Source organism: Pollicipes pollicipes, unplaced genomic scaffold (genome assembly GCF_011947565.3).
Source record: "Pollicipes pollicipes isolate AB1234 unplaced genomic scaffold, Ppol_2.1 Scaffold_5724;HRSCAF=6776_pilon_pilon_pilon, whole genome shotgun sequence".
Classification (NCBI taxonomy): Eukaryota; Metazoa; Arthropoda; class Thecostraca; order Pollicipedomorpha; family Pollicipedidae; genus Pollicipes; species Pollicipes pollicipes.
Window position 1 is genome coordinate 25,524,394 of NW_023596746.1, and position 14,935 is coordinate 25,539,328.

At 53.0% G+C, this 14,935-nt stretch overlaps 1 protein-coding gene across 8 annotated transcripts in view; it reads right to left on the reverse strand.

The window, feature by feature from the left end:
• LOC119102581 (NADP-dependent malic enzyme) overlaps positions 1–14,935 on the reverse strand; it is a 45,733-nt gene that overhangs the window by 12,981 nt on the left and 17,817 nt on the right. For 3 of the 8 annotated variants that reach the window (XM_037225994.1, XM_037225990.1, XM_037225991.1), the window contains exon 2: positions 795–963. In XM_037225994.1, the coding sequence (XP_037081889.1) occupies positions 795–963 (169 nt within the window). Of the gene's footprint in view, positions 1–794; positions 964–1,285; positions 1,356–2,739; positions 2,827–10,174; positions 10,212–12,920; positions 13,293–14,935 lie in introns of those variants that run through there. The other 5 variants (XM_037225993.1, XM_037225992.1, XM_037225995.1 and 2 more) reach the window with 5 other exon arrangements.

Consider the following 14,935-nt stretch of genomic DNA (forward strand, 5'->3'; position numbering starts at 1 on the left):
GGCGGGGCCCCGGCCGGACACAGACAGAGGGACGGGCGGGGCCCCGCCCGGACACAGACAGACAGAGGGGCGGACAGGGTCCCGGCCGGACACAGACAGATGGAGAGGTGCGGCCGGGTCCGGACACAGAAAAACAAAGGGGCGCACGGGGCCCCAGCCGGACACAGACAGACAGAGGGACAGGAGGGATGGACGCCAACAGCTAGCGGCTTACACAGGGGGGGGGGGGGGGGCTTATGATGGACATCGATCCTCCAAGCACGCATTCCAAAAACGCGCGGCATTAGCGAAAGGCAGCGCGGCTTAGCTCCGCTCTCGTGCTCAGGTGTGACCTTGGCGCAGGCAGCCTGACCGGGTCCGGCCGAGCCGTTCAGCAGGCGGTACCGGCGGCCACCGGACGTGCCCGTCAAGCGCTGTTCGAGGGCACCCCCCGGGTGCGTCTGACCACGCCGTCTCCGGCCCCCCGACGGCTGTTTCCATGGCAATCGGACGCGTACAGTCCGATCTTTCACCCCGGGCCGTTTATCAATGCCCGGTCTGAGTCTGCGCCATTAGGCGTTCGACAATTGCTGGCGTTGTACAAATACACTGTCCGGGCCGGTCTGGTCCGGTTTACTCTCCGGCCTGAGGCGCTACCGTCGCTTTTGTCGACAATATCGACGGCAGATCTCGCGCGATGGCAGGATGGTCACAACGTGGCTGACATGGAACTTATTGAGCGGCGGCAATTTTTCAGCGTTTCGTGAAGATCCAGCGCGCGCGCTACTGAATCACACCCACGCGATTTCGCTCACCTTGTTAAGTCGGGGGTCGCGCATGTTGTCGATGCCGCGCACCATGTTGGGGCAGATGTTGTCGCCGGTGGCCTCATGGAAGGGCCGCTGGCCCAGTCTGTCGCGGCTGAAGTCCATGGTCCTCTGTGGCAGGCTACCCAGCACTCGGCCGCTTCCGACAGCTCCCGACCTGCGCGGGCGGGCACGATTGTTACCGACACGTCCTCCAGGCCCACCTGGCGCCGCGCAAAAATAGCGACGGCCGCGGCGGACGGATGAAGTAGCTGCGCCACTCGGCGCTGGAAGGTCAGTCACAACGCCCGCGTCCCCTGCCACACGCGTCACGGTAGTGCAACGAGGGACGTAAGGCACGGAGCCAGCGTCGTATGGAGAGGTGACGTGCACACGCGGCAGCGACGGGAGAGGGTTCAGCACACGGTCCCAGCGGCCGGGCAGACACCGCAAGCGCCGTCACCGGCGGAGGGGACCGACACGGCTGCCACCGTGCCCACCTTCAGCGAGACGCGCGCCGAATGAGCGCTCGCCCCAGCTGCCCCGGCAATCTGGGCACGCCACCGCCGCTCAAGGCCCTCCCGCACCCAGCGGGCCGGGCCGGGTGACGTCACGCCGCCGACCGGGGCCGTCCCGAGCACGGCTCTGCACCGTGCGGTCGGACGACCCCTGTGGCGTGAGAGAACGGGCGTGTCACGCGGCGTGACCCCGACACTCTGAGGCCTGACCCCGCCGCCCCCGGCCACCAGCCGCCGGCGCTGTGCTGCACGAACAGTCGGCCGCCAGGCAGTCAAGGTCGACGCGAGTCACATATGTCCCCCGTTTACCCCATGCGAGCGATTCAGCAGTCCCCGGCGACGGCAGCTGAGCCGACACATGCAGGTCAACCCATACAGCGTGCTGGCTACGCACGCTGCCACGCATGACCAGGGGTGTCCGGTATTTTGGCAGCGGTTTGTCAGAGCCGGGATTTTAAGCGGCCTTCTGTTTCCTCCGCCCGTTATACGGTGGAGGCCCCTCCGCTGGTGCGACGCGGTGGTTCGAGCGTGATCTCACTCCTCACCTTTCTTGTTAATTACCTAGCTGTCAACATATCAGTGAAGCCAAAAGAAACTACACGTCAACCAGACCGCAGCCGCACCAAGTCCGCGAGTCGAGCAGAGCGGGCGGGTGCTCACTGTTCACGGAGAGCGCTATATTGGTGGCTGCTACACGGGGGCGAAGCAGCTGGATATTTAGGCAGCTTAATATCGTTCAATACGAAGGCATGGCGTGGGAACAAAGCGTCGTATTACCCAATCGGAAAATGCGGCTTAGAAACAAAAAGACGACCGCAATGTCACACTGCGACCCACGCGCGGCAGTCATAACACGTTGAATGTCATAATGCTCCCGCTGCCGCCGAAGAATACAAGCAAAGAAACGTAGCACCTAGCGGTGTACGCATGACTTCGCATTGGGTGAGAGGCACAATTCAAAATTCTGTATTGCAAAACATATTCCTGGGTGCCTGCAAAATTTCTGCCTCGGCATATAAAAACATCGCGTGATTCAAATTCACTTTTTATTACGGGTATGAATTAAAGTTGAGGTTCCGGCGTATATTCCCGTGCATTGTAATACATGTACCCGAAGCCCAACGGAAACGGAAATTACAACAGGCCGATTGTACTGGTGAAGTCAGGCATTCCCAGCCCCCGTTAGTCACCCATCGACGTCATCACAGACGTCACAATGCTTCTGACAGCCGATGTGACAGCGCTGCACCGTTCGACCGTCTGAACGAGTGGCCGTTCCAGCCACAGCAGTGCACGCGTCATGGTCCAGTTCTGTCGAACTGAAGCCAACTCGAGGTTTACAATTACCGACTCTTTGCCAATAGCACGACTTACTCACAAGTGACGATGCCCTGCGAATAACATTAAAGCCCACTCTAACACATTACCGTCCGCACCTTTTACTCTCCCCAGCGGATTCCAAACACCGGAGCCCCAGCAATGGCGGTGACCACGAGTCTGCGCCGCACAGCCTCACGCCGTCGGCGTCGACGGCAGACTGCTCTGTCGGCCCGCGTCGGGCCCGACGCTCGTGACGTCATCCCACCCGACACATGACGTCACGGGCTGGGATGTGGGCCGACTGTGGGCCCACCGGGCAGGGCGGGCCACACGCCACTCCAGCAAACTGCGTCGTCATGAGACCCCTCCCCCTCCCCCCCCAGAGTCAGCCGACGTCGCTAACAGCGCGAAAATCGAAGCGCCTAGTCAGCACTGTGAGGCTCACAACTTCCCACCGCTATGAGCAAACCCAAAGCTGGCCGTCACCAAAAAGAGCCCAAGTGTCCAGTTGTTTGAGTGTCCCGTAGGAAGGGGGACGCTAAAAAGCTGGCTGTCGACCATCGCCGTCGCCTCACGCTGAGTTCTAGGTGGCCACCCTGGCACCGTCGTGCGGGTTGCACGGGTGCTTCATAGTGATGCCACTTAAAAATCATCCTAATCTGATAAAATATTGCTAAGACTGCAGCATTAAAAGGCATAGAGAGAAAAGGCCAAGGATGTCATGACCGCCGCACTAGAGGTCTACGCGGATCGTCTTTCGAAATCCAGTCTTTAACGTTCAAGCCATCCGCAAGCACATTCCATGTCATTTTTGTAAGACAAAATCATGCATACAAATGCGCCACGATTGGCACTAATGACGTAAGCAATGACCTAGTCTCGGACAAACTTACAAACTATGCAGTTAAAGAAGCGTTGATGGCGCTCCGCGTGTATTTTTACAGACGGGGAGTTATGAAAACGAGAGAGAAGTTGCATGAACAATACTAGCGAAATTCCTTTTGTCCTCCAGGTGTTTCGCCCGCTGTCAGCTGGATCAACACTGCTCATTTAAAATTGTGGACGATTTGCTAATGAATTCTCATTATATGGCTCCTAAGTGCAATGCATAAGGCAAGGTCGATTGGAAGGCACGCACTATGACATGCATGTAACATAAAGGGCGCTTGTTGAGAAACGAGTGCAATGGTAAATGGTACCTGAATGTAGTCCGTCAGCACTTTTCGTATTTTACATTTTACATGGGAATTTAATTCACGCCCTGTCATAGCAGAACCAATAACAAAAGCACAGTGACGTTCTCAAGTGGAAGTTTTTGGGACCATACTCTGCTCCGGCGCGGTGAGGGAGAGGGCCTAGGCCATAAGACCCTAGTGCTGTTTGGGAGTTTCAGACGCCTGTGAGGCTTCCAAAACGCCCAGAACGGACCTCAAAGCTATCCAGACAAGATCCCGAACCTGCCGTGATCCTCCGAGTAACACATAGGGTTCTGTAGCGACAGGGAATGGGCCCTGGACTGAAAGGGGCCCCTGTGGCCAATTTCGGTCCACCTTCTAGCGGTATCTTCACCGCTTTTGTGGTTTTCTCTATGATTTAGTCCGTTTTTGAGGTTCAGAGTAATATTTTAATGCATCCGACGTCCGTCTTATGCTAAAAAAGCTCTACGAGCGTGCTGAATCGGCCCCCGGGTCCAGAGTGAGCCCCCCGCCCCCACCTTCAGGGGGTCAATAGCCCCACAAGATTCATCTTGGCTACTCCACTACGTATTCGTATATGTTAAGTGTCCTACTATTCCGTTCAAACACCAAACTAATCTTGATAGTTGAATTTTCTTCAGGTAGTGTTGCACCAGACTGTTTCTGTCCAGGCAGTGTCGCACTGGAGCGTGCTGGTCTAGGCCGTATCACACTGGAACGTGTTTGTCAAAACAGCGACAATGTGTTTTGTCAAGGTAGTGCCACACTGGAGGCTTTTTGACTCCCTTATGGTATAGCTTGAGTGGTTTTCAATCCACCGAAAGCGGCAGGGCTTGAAGATGTTTAATCAGGATAGACCCTAGCCATATTGTTGACGATTTTTAATTAGGCAGAGACCCATCCCTGGATAAATCCAACATCTGCGCATTTATCAAATCCGTGAACTTTTCATGGATTTTAATGTTGGCTTTCTATGGTGATCTAATACGTGGCAGAATTGAATTTAAAATAGGTTCAGCCTACCTTCTGTGGCAGGTTCGAACGTCTCCGGTTAATGTCCAATGACTACAAAACGGCAGTGCTCTAACTCGTTGTCGATTCACATTTGTTCTATCTCCCCGTGTCTTTAGTTTGTGCACACTATCTTCCACCGACCGATGAAAGCTATTCATTTACTGATCAGCTTTCCGCCAGTCCACCAGTTTCAGTATCATGATAGCTGTATACCCTACATGGATAACCGTAACCGTATACCCTGCATGGATAACTGCAACTGTATACCCTGCATGGATAACCGTAACCGTATACCCTGCATGGATAACCGTAACTGTATACCCTGCATGGATAACCGTAACTGTATACCCTGCATGGATAACTTTAACTGTATACCCTGCATGGATAACCGTAACTGTATACATCGACGGGGAATGTATACGTAACTGTAATCGACGTAACTGTATACATCGACATACATACCTGCATCGACGGGGAATGTAATATGGCAACTGACAAGTGAGGCATCCGCCGCTGCGGCTCTCACTGAAATTGGGACCACTCTGACATTTTGGCAATGAAGCATGGCCGGCTTGCTTCATCAAAAGCTTCTGAACCTTCACCGCCTCAGCTTACCCACGCTTGTTCAGACCGAACGCACAGTTGCACAACAAGCGCCGAGCGTGACACAGCGTGTCTCCGGGGGAGCGGGACGCCCTGGGATCGGCCTCGAGCGAGAGGCGGTCGGCACAGGCAGCACGAGACGCGCAACGGGCCGGGGCGGCCGCTCGGGCCCGGTCGAGGCGTGGCCAGGTGCGTGTCCGCAGGGATGCGGCACGGGCAGCGGCGGGCCCTGTGAGACTAGTCCAGTTGAAACCATGCAGCCATCGGAAGTTATGTGAGCCTTTTGAAGACGCTGTGTGCACAACGAAGCACCGTTGGAAGTGAGCAGGGCAGGGGAGCCCCTGGCCGCCTGCGATGGACCCGGATGACCTGCAGTGCGAACAGCGGTACATCCGTGCGTGTCGAAGACTCGCAGCCAGTGAAGGTCGCGCCGCGCGCTCGCAGGTGCGTGTAACCTTGGCGTCGGGGCGTGTACCCTCCGCGTCACGCTGCCGGCCGACGCGCGACCTCGGACTCTGACCGAGGACAGCGTCCCGGCGACCAGCGGGCAGAACGCCCCCATGGCGCCGCCGAGCCTGACCCAGTTCGACAGAGCTCTGCCCTGCCCGAACCGCATGAGCCGAGACAAGGCGCTGTCAGCTCTCTGCCGAGACAAACCGTCCCGCCGTAGCTGTTGAGCCACAGAGCAAGCGTGATCTCTGCTGAGACGTGCAGACAACGTGGTCCCTGTCCAGACACCCGGTGGGCGTGGCCGCTGTCCTAGTCCAGGGGCATCGAAGCTCACTCCAAGACACATAATGTCCGAGAACTTATGAGACACAGGGGTGTTGAAGCCTCTGCCAAGACACAGAGCCGGCGCGGCCTCCGCTGAGATAAAGAGCGTCTGTAGTTCCAGCTGAGACAATGTGGCCCCCGGAAGAAACACATAACCGCCACGGCACCATTTTATTATAAAGCGAACGCGGTCCCCTTCCCGAGGCAAAGGGTGTGCTCGCTGCACACCAAGAATATCACTTTGCGCGTGACGTCCTGTAAAACTTTGCTGGACCTGTTCGTAGCACGACGCGCTTTCTGTTAACATTTTGGCAATGTTCGTGACGATGATAGCGCATAACATGTTTGCCCGCACGTACTACGCGTGTGCCTGGTGACGGAAACTGCAAATCATGCTGTTTGTAACGTATGACACAGCTTTTCTTCATCCGCCATCGACTGTGGGAACTGACCTGCTGATAAATGAACCCGTTACGCCATCTGTCTGACTTCGATCAAGTAACGGAAAAGGTTTCTGCGCGTGCAAAAAAGATGCCACGTGCCGTCTGACAATATATATATATATATATATATATATATATATATATATATATACATATGTATATATATATTTAATATCTAACGCCCGTTATGTGCTGGCGTCATATCTAAAGCTACGCTGTGTTGTGGGATAATCTCTTAACTCGGCAGCCATGGGACGTTTTCAGCCTCGACTCAAGCCGCGCTAACTAGTACCTGCGACGTCGTCGTACGCCCAGAACCTGGGAGCCGATCGTACTAGCTTCAAGGGCAAGTGATGGCCCGATGATTTTACCAACATAAACTTTTTTGACGCTGGGGTTACTGAAGACATCACGGGTCAGGAAATGATTAAAAATTGATCACTCATTCTGGATTGCACTTTTTCCGATCACTTAGAGAAAGATGAATCACAAATTGTGTTTCCTTCAGCGCCTTAAAGACAGATAATATAAATTCAGATGTAACGCTTTCATTAGTTTCCACAAAGATCATTGTCTGAAGGAAAAGCGACACCACACAAGGGTCAGTTGGTGGAACACTTAATCATTTTTTACCTCTACCTAGCCAAACACCACTTACAGCTCCCGTACTGTATCACCGAGCTCGAACACTGTATAAACGAGATCCCGAGGCTGCATTACCGAGCCCCAGTGCTGAATCACCGAACCCCATGACTGCATCAGCGGAACCAGAGTGCTCTATTACGGAGTGCACGCAGCGTACCTACCGAGTGTCAGCACTGCGTTACCGATCGCTAGCACTGCATCACTGGACCTCAGTAGCCCATTACCAAGACCCCAGTCCGCATAACGGAGCCCTAGTCCTGCGTTGTCAAGCTGCAGTGCTGCATCATCGATCCCCAGCATTGCATCAGTGGACCTCAATAGCCCATTACCAAGACCCCAGTCCGCATAACGGAGCCCTAGTCCTGCGTTGTCAAGCTGCAGTGCTGCATCATCGATCCCCAGCACTGCATCAGAGGACCTCAGCAGCCCATTACCAAGACGCCAGTCAGCATAACCGAACCCTAGTCCTGCGTTGCCAAGCTGCAGTGCTGCATCGTCGATCCCCAGCATTGCATCAGTGGACCTCAGTAGCCCATTACCAAGACCCCTGTCCGTATAACGGAGCCCTAGTCCTGCATTGCCAAGCTGCAGTGCTGCATCATCGAGACCTAGTACTGCATGTATCTATCCTCATCACTACATCATTGAGCCCCGCCACTGTATTAGCCGCGCCCACATTCTGCACCACCAAGCTCCAGTGCTGCATTTTCCCAGTACCAGTACTACATCATTGAGCCCCGCCACTCTATAAGCCGCGCCCACATTCTGCATGACCGAGCCCCAGTACTGCATCGCCTGGCCCCCCGCCCGCATAAACTGAGGCTGAGTGCCGCATCGCCGAGCTGCAATGTAGCGTCAATCAATCCCGGACACTGGACTGACGAGACCCCAGCGCGGCGGCACAGTGCTGGGTCAGTGCTCCAATCAAGTACTCCATAACCGAGATACGCGGAGCCTCGCTGAACTGCATCAACCAAACCCCAGCATTGCCTCAGCCGAGTTTCTATGCCGCGACAACCGTGCCTGGCTTGCGTGGAGCGAGTCCGAGTACAACATCATCGATTGTGCAACACTGCATTTCTAAGCTCCGCTACCGCCTTACACCAAACGCACCTAACACTACCATCTCAGGCCGACTGTCGGCGTTCCCATGGCTCGCGTTACAGCACAGCACAAACCGAGCTGTAACAGTCATTGTCGAGTGATGCTGGGAAGTCGGGAGGTGCCTGTAAAGCCTTCAAATCACAGAGAGAATAGAAGAGGGTTCTAGACCGACTGCTCGTCTATAAGCTGCTCGCTATCAGACTTCAGCAATATCCTGTTTTCCGGGCGCTTGGCGCTTTCAAGGCCATTTCGCGCAATAACATTCGCATTCCATCCTCGCGAACAGTCCTCCGTGCTACCTAGTGCGAGCTTGTCTTTGCGGTAAACGTATTCACCAGTATTGAAGGGATTTTGACTGGTGCCCAATTTGCTGATATGTGGCACGCATTAGCAAAGCCTCCCATCCATATGAGCTGCAGCTCAAACAGCGTGCTTAAGCACAAAACACGCACAGACACACAAATTAATGCATCTCACACGACCAAAATGCCGCCCGATGGTCGCTTCGAACAAACAAAAGCCGTTTTGCGCGATTCTGAAGGTAAGCCGCTTTTCCCAGATTGGCCAGCATCAGCTGTATATTTGTGTGTGAAAAGTTGGCCATAAGCGTTGCGGTGGTCGACATGACAGTATACCAGAATTATCAATCCCACCCGAATATTGCTAGCAATGCAATTCAACAAATTTATCGAGGGGTTCTGGCAATCGTTTCCCTTTCCCAGCGATAGTTTTCCTCTTGGTCTATCAAAAATTTCGTTTGAAACGTTGGAAAGCAGGGACAAAAGCTCACGGACATGAACAGGCACTTGCCACGGTGAAAACGTGCATCACTTGGACTCCTGCCTGGCTAACGAGGCATCCGTCTCCTTTCGGGATGGATAAATAGAACTAAACGCAACAAAGCGGTTCAACAAAACACTTTGCGTTCTCCCCATGCATCGTGGGTAAGTGCGCGACCGGTCAGCAGTACTGTTTGGGATCAAAACCACAGCATCGACGGCTCCATTGAGCTACGGAGACCGCTTCTGGTGCCGCGGACCCATCACAGTCTGGTATTCAGACCTCGCCAAACGGCTGCAGCGGGGCCGCGTCGGCGTCATAAGGCTGGCCGGGACACAGCTGTCGGTATTTGCTCTGTCAGCCACCCGCCGGTGGAAAGGGGGGAGGGGAGGGGCAGGATGGAGACAGAGATCAAATGAAGGGGAACAGAGAAGACCGGAACTCAGAAAGAGATCAGGCGCTTCTCGACTATTCGGTAAGAATTCAATTCCTTAGATCACTGCACTGATACACGCAGCAAAACTAAAATCTTCAGACATCGGAAAGGGCATCATTATCAACGTAAGTAGCAAAGAAAGCGAAATTGTCAGAACACCGATAACGAAGGCAAAGGAAAGCCGATAGAAGGCAGAGAGAACGAGGAGAGGAAAGCGAAAAAGAGAGAAGAAAGCCAAGGAGAGATACGTGAGACAAAAAAAGTGAGAACAAAAATTCAAACGGAAGGGCTGTGAGCGACACAGATGCATGAACAATAAACTGCAGGAGTCGGTGCACGGCAGGCCTGCAGCGCGGCGCCGGGCTGGCTGCAGTCTGGCCATCCCTGACCTCGCTCACTAATACCGAGCCATCAGGAGCAGCTGATCGGACAGCTGACGGGCCGACCGGCAGCGGACACCTGTGGCTGACCTGGCCGGGCTGGCTGGCTGGCTGGCAGGCCGGCCGGGCGGCACGGGACACGCGCGAGGGGCTGGCGGCGCGCTGGAGCTACTCACAGGGCGGCGAAGCGGGCAGGCGATCCCAACATCTCGACGGAGGGATGCAAGGCGACCGCAACCGACGCTCGGGCGGCCGCCGACCACTCCATCGACCCGTCGGCCACGGCGCACGCGCCCGCCCGCAGTAAATATAGCGCTCGCGCCAGATTGAGGTGAACGGTGCCACACAATGCGACGGCACAGCCGGCGCTGGGCTCGGGTTAGAGATGACATCCTTCCTAGGGTAGGTGGCTTGGGATCCAGGTTCAGATTCAGATTCAGATTTATAGTTTGGTTTGAGATTCAAAAGTGCTCGGATAGATTCGAGTACTTGCATCATAATCTCGACCTAATACCATGCAAAAAAGGACGATTAGCGACTCAGCCTGCGGTAGGACCGATCTTTGGTGTCGAATTGATCTTATCTGAAGTAAACACAAACACCTAACACAAATACTATTGGGTACCTTAAGTTGCATATTCTAATGATGACTTTCAGGATTCAGCATGGTCTTTAGTGTCAACATCCTGATTTTCAGGGTTGGAATAAGCGTTGTTTGAGTTCCAGGACTCGCATCATTCGAAAACCTGTGAATCCGAATTTTCATCTTTAGTTGGAGTGCGATGGCTGAGAGGCGACACATGTTTTTTTATGAGAATGGTGAGAGATTGGGATCATGGCGCAGTTTTTCGTAAGAGATTCAGCCAAGGGAACATGCGGATCAGTAGCGATTGAAGAAAAAAGAGTGCGAAGGGAAGGCGCACAGAAAGGGTAGGAAAAACGCTGCTCCGTAGATAAAGACATGTTGTTTTGTGCTGTAACATAGATAGGGGGATGGGGCAAGTTGTGGCTACTCCAAAACCATGTGAATCAAACAGAATCCGGCTTAGATGGCTGAGAGCCGAATCATCATTTGAATTAAAATAACTTTTCAAAACGTGATTTTAAATAAACCGTCGGCTCAACAAAGTTGGACAGACAAGCATGATTTACCCAAATTTTGGATGACTGTTGAATCCGACTCTGAGCACGAATCGTGTGGAACACACGTTCCATTCATGGAGCACGTACCCGATTTCCCTCCAAATTCAACATCTCAACATCAACCATACGGTGCTGCATGGGAAGAACAGACTCGACGATCGTGCTTGGACCCCCCCCCCCCCTCCATGACTCTCACAGGCAGGGACGAATCATCGACCAAACTCGAACCTGTGGGGCTGAACCACCAACTCTTCCCCATTCGATACGTCATGGTCGATAGCCACTTTTTTCAGAGCATTGTGCCCTTGGATCAGGCCAAAGATCACAAAAACGGCACCCTAAACCAGCGTTATCGGCTAACCAACATCCCTATCTCCGAGCCCAACTGGCTGGTCAAAACAAAATGTTTGCCATTGGATGCGCCAAAAACGCATACAGTTACACGACTAAACTTGCTACAAATCCGACGCTCCGGACCTATTTGACCCACCGCCATAAACCTCCACCACTCGATGCGTCGTGGTCGGTAATACATCATTTTCACCACATGGTGACCTTACATCGTGTCAAACGTCCCGAAAATCATCTTTAGAGAAGTGTTTCACCTTTGTATGGGCGTTAGTCTGAAATAGCCATACTGAAGATCAATCGGTGCAGTTCATGAATTTTCAACAAATTCAAAACATAAATTTAAAACAGCTCAACAGAAATTTAAACTCATGAACGCCTAAACTCCTCCCAGTTTCTGAGCTAAATGCCCGCGAAAAGGTGGACTATTTCGTGCAAACTATTTCAATATCACAAAGCGTCCATGGTGCTCTCATAACGTCATTCACATTCTGCCAGTCCATTGGTCATGCGGTAATCAAGCCCAAGAAATATGTAATTGTCGGGTCGTTCCTATCTGGTGTCTGTAAGGACGATTTCCAGATAAAACGTCTGTCAATTGGCTCCCAATAAATGTTGTGCAGGGTGCGATGCCCAATCAAACGATAACGAATTGGAGGGCATATCTACAACATGGAGAAACTACGTTATCTGGTGCAGTCTTTTCCACTTCAAAGTATACCAATAGTTAAAATTGGGGCTATATCACCACATCTGATCATTGCTTTAATGCCTCTAAATGTGTAACATCCCCTTTAAAACATCAAAATCACCTGCAGACGATCCCTATTGTGCCGATTGTTGCACCTTTCGATGCAGTCATGGTGTTTTGCGCAATTTCTAGGATTTCGGCGCCTTCGGGCGTTATGATAACCGCTGGCCTGACCTCAGGTCACCATAACCTGAAAATGATATTACCGTCCACGGTGCATCACATTGTACACGTTTAGTGTCGATTTGTTCTATAGTACCGAAGCGCAGGATGGGCAGCAGCCGATTTCGACCGTTACGTATGCTTTTGGAATGCGGCTGCTTTTGGCGGTCCTTTACCCAACTTACCACCACCATGTACTGGGAAGCACGCGTTAAAGAAATCAGCAAAACAAATAGTGGGGATTTCGTGGGGATCGGTGCCACAGTCTCGTAGCAAGGGATCGTCAGCAGCCTTGGCCACTCGATCAGTCCCTGCCCTTTACGTCCCTGGGCTGTACATCATGCATACGTGGGCTCCACTATCATATTATGCAGTTGCTAACGACAAAATCGAGTCTGCTGTGAAGCAGCAGTCACGCGCGTCTAATCGACCTAGGTCATGTAAGGTCGCGGAGAACCTATGCATGCTAGCATGCGTAGGTCACCCGCGAGGCCCTGGCTGCCTCTGGGCGAACTTACGCATGAACGGAGCCGCCAGCCGCGCCACACATTGTCGACGAGGCCTTGACGCCCATGGGCCGCTCCGGCATGGGTGCTGCTCGCGGGGAGGCCCCCCAGGTGACGGGCAAGCGTTGCTCACCCCATGGAGCCGTGCCGCACCATAATCCGCGGTAGGCCGAAGGACGCAAGGCGCATGGCGGAGACCAAAGGCAGAGGCTAGGAGGCTTCACGCAAGAGCGACCTCCAGCGATTCGCAAGCCGTCAGAAGATGGTTTGATGTCAAGACATATGACAAATTTTAGACTCACTGCGGGCAATTTATAAACAGAGGGAGGTACATCTACGTTCGACAATTTACGACTACACACAGAGCCGAAGAACACGCGTCCGACAGAGCTGGATATTTTTAATTTCGGAAAGGATAATTAAACAAAACGGCAGCATTGTTTTCAAGGCAAGTACCTCTGTCAGCGCGGAAAGCCATACAGCATTAGATTCACGCAATGCTACGTGAATGTTAAATGCCACGTGTGGTGAAATACCGCCAATATCATAGGGTACCTGCGCTATGCGAGAGCGTAATGCGACCGTTTCGAACCCGCAACTCAGAGGTCACTGATAATCCGCCTGAGCAAACGAGCAAAAGAGTGGTGCATTTGAGTACGACGCTTTGCGCCATTAGCAAACGATGTTGGGATATTCATGTAATGGTTACTGCTGTTTGCAGGGGCAACACCATTGGCTGATTTCTGCGGGAAGGCAGGGGGTTGAACGGTGCAGATATCATTTCTTGGCTATTCTTACTATACCGTGCCATATGCGTGACGTTAAATTTCAAGATGATTTGGTCTGTGGCACGCGCCTTCTCGTCACTACCGGTGGCGGTGTCCCTCGGCTGTTCGAACCATTATGTAGTTAGTCAAAAGGCTGCAGCCTGAATTTGATGCGCAAACAAAACCAAGAAGTCCCGACTGCAAACTTACCGATTTTAACGTGCCTGTGAATGTGCCGTGGAAACGACATGTTGGTGAGCATGACACGTAGGCCGAAACTAATTCATATGTACCAACCAAACAATACATGCTGATGCCTCCAAACGATTTCCGTTTAATGACCCGTGAGGCATCTCCCGAGGTGATGCCTTTCACTGCTATTAAATGCAAAGCCCTATCGTTGGCCGCGAGCCAGCGGTCGGACTATGGAGACAGGCGCCAGGCTTCTGCATCACCCGAACGCCAGAAGCGTTTACTGGCCAGAGACACTGGCGCGGGTGTAATACGGTGTGCCAGGTGCGGCAGCGGTCACTCAAGCTTTCATTGAAGTCAACCCAACATCAACCACTCAACATTTGAATGATGGTCGTTGCCGCGCTTGCGCTACACTGAGACTTCTCATCGTCCCCGCACGTGGCCAATGGCAGGCGTCAGCACTCGCCGCGCGGCTGTGCGACCTCCTGACAAGTGGGTCTTTGTGGTCTGCAGAAACTGGCCCCACTGGTATAATAGGCCTCCCCTGGCAAGGGAAATGCATTTGCGTTGCTAATGCTAGGCCCTGAGCACGGCCAAGGCGAAAGCCGTCGAAGAAGCGGCACACATGAGGTGGTGCGAGGCATACGGCAGAAATGGGCGGTGCATGGGACAAATGGTCCTGCAGGCCATCCAGAGAACTAATGACATACCAATACAAACGACAAGGCGAGCCAGCTACACTGATACCCACGAAGGCTGGACTTCATAAGTTCGCGGATACCTATAGTCTACCTGGGCACTACATGAACATTTGCAATAGACGCACCCTTAAAACTCGGCATCATCATAATACAATTAAAAAATCGTATACACTATGTTATTTGTGTACAGAACGGCAAACCAGGCTTTGTCATGCAGAGTCCGAGAAAACTAGACAAGCCTGTGTCAGATCAACGATGTCAGTGTACCACCAACATAGATAAACGATGTCATTGTACCACGAACATTTATGTGCGAGTTTCATGAAGCGAGTCTGCATCACTGTCTCGAAGAACGACACCGAGG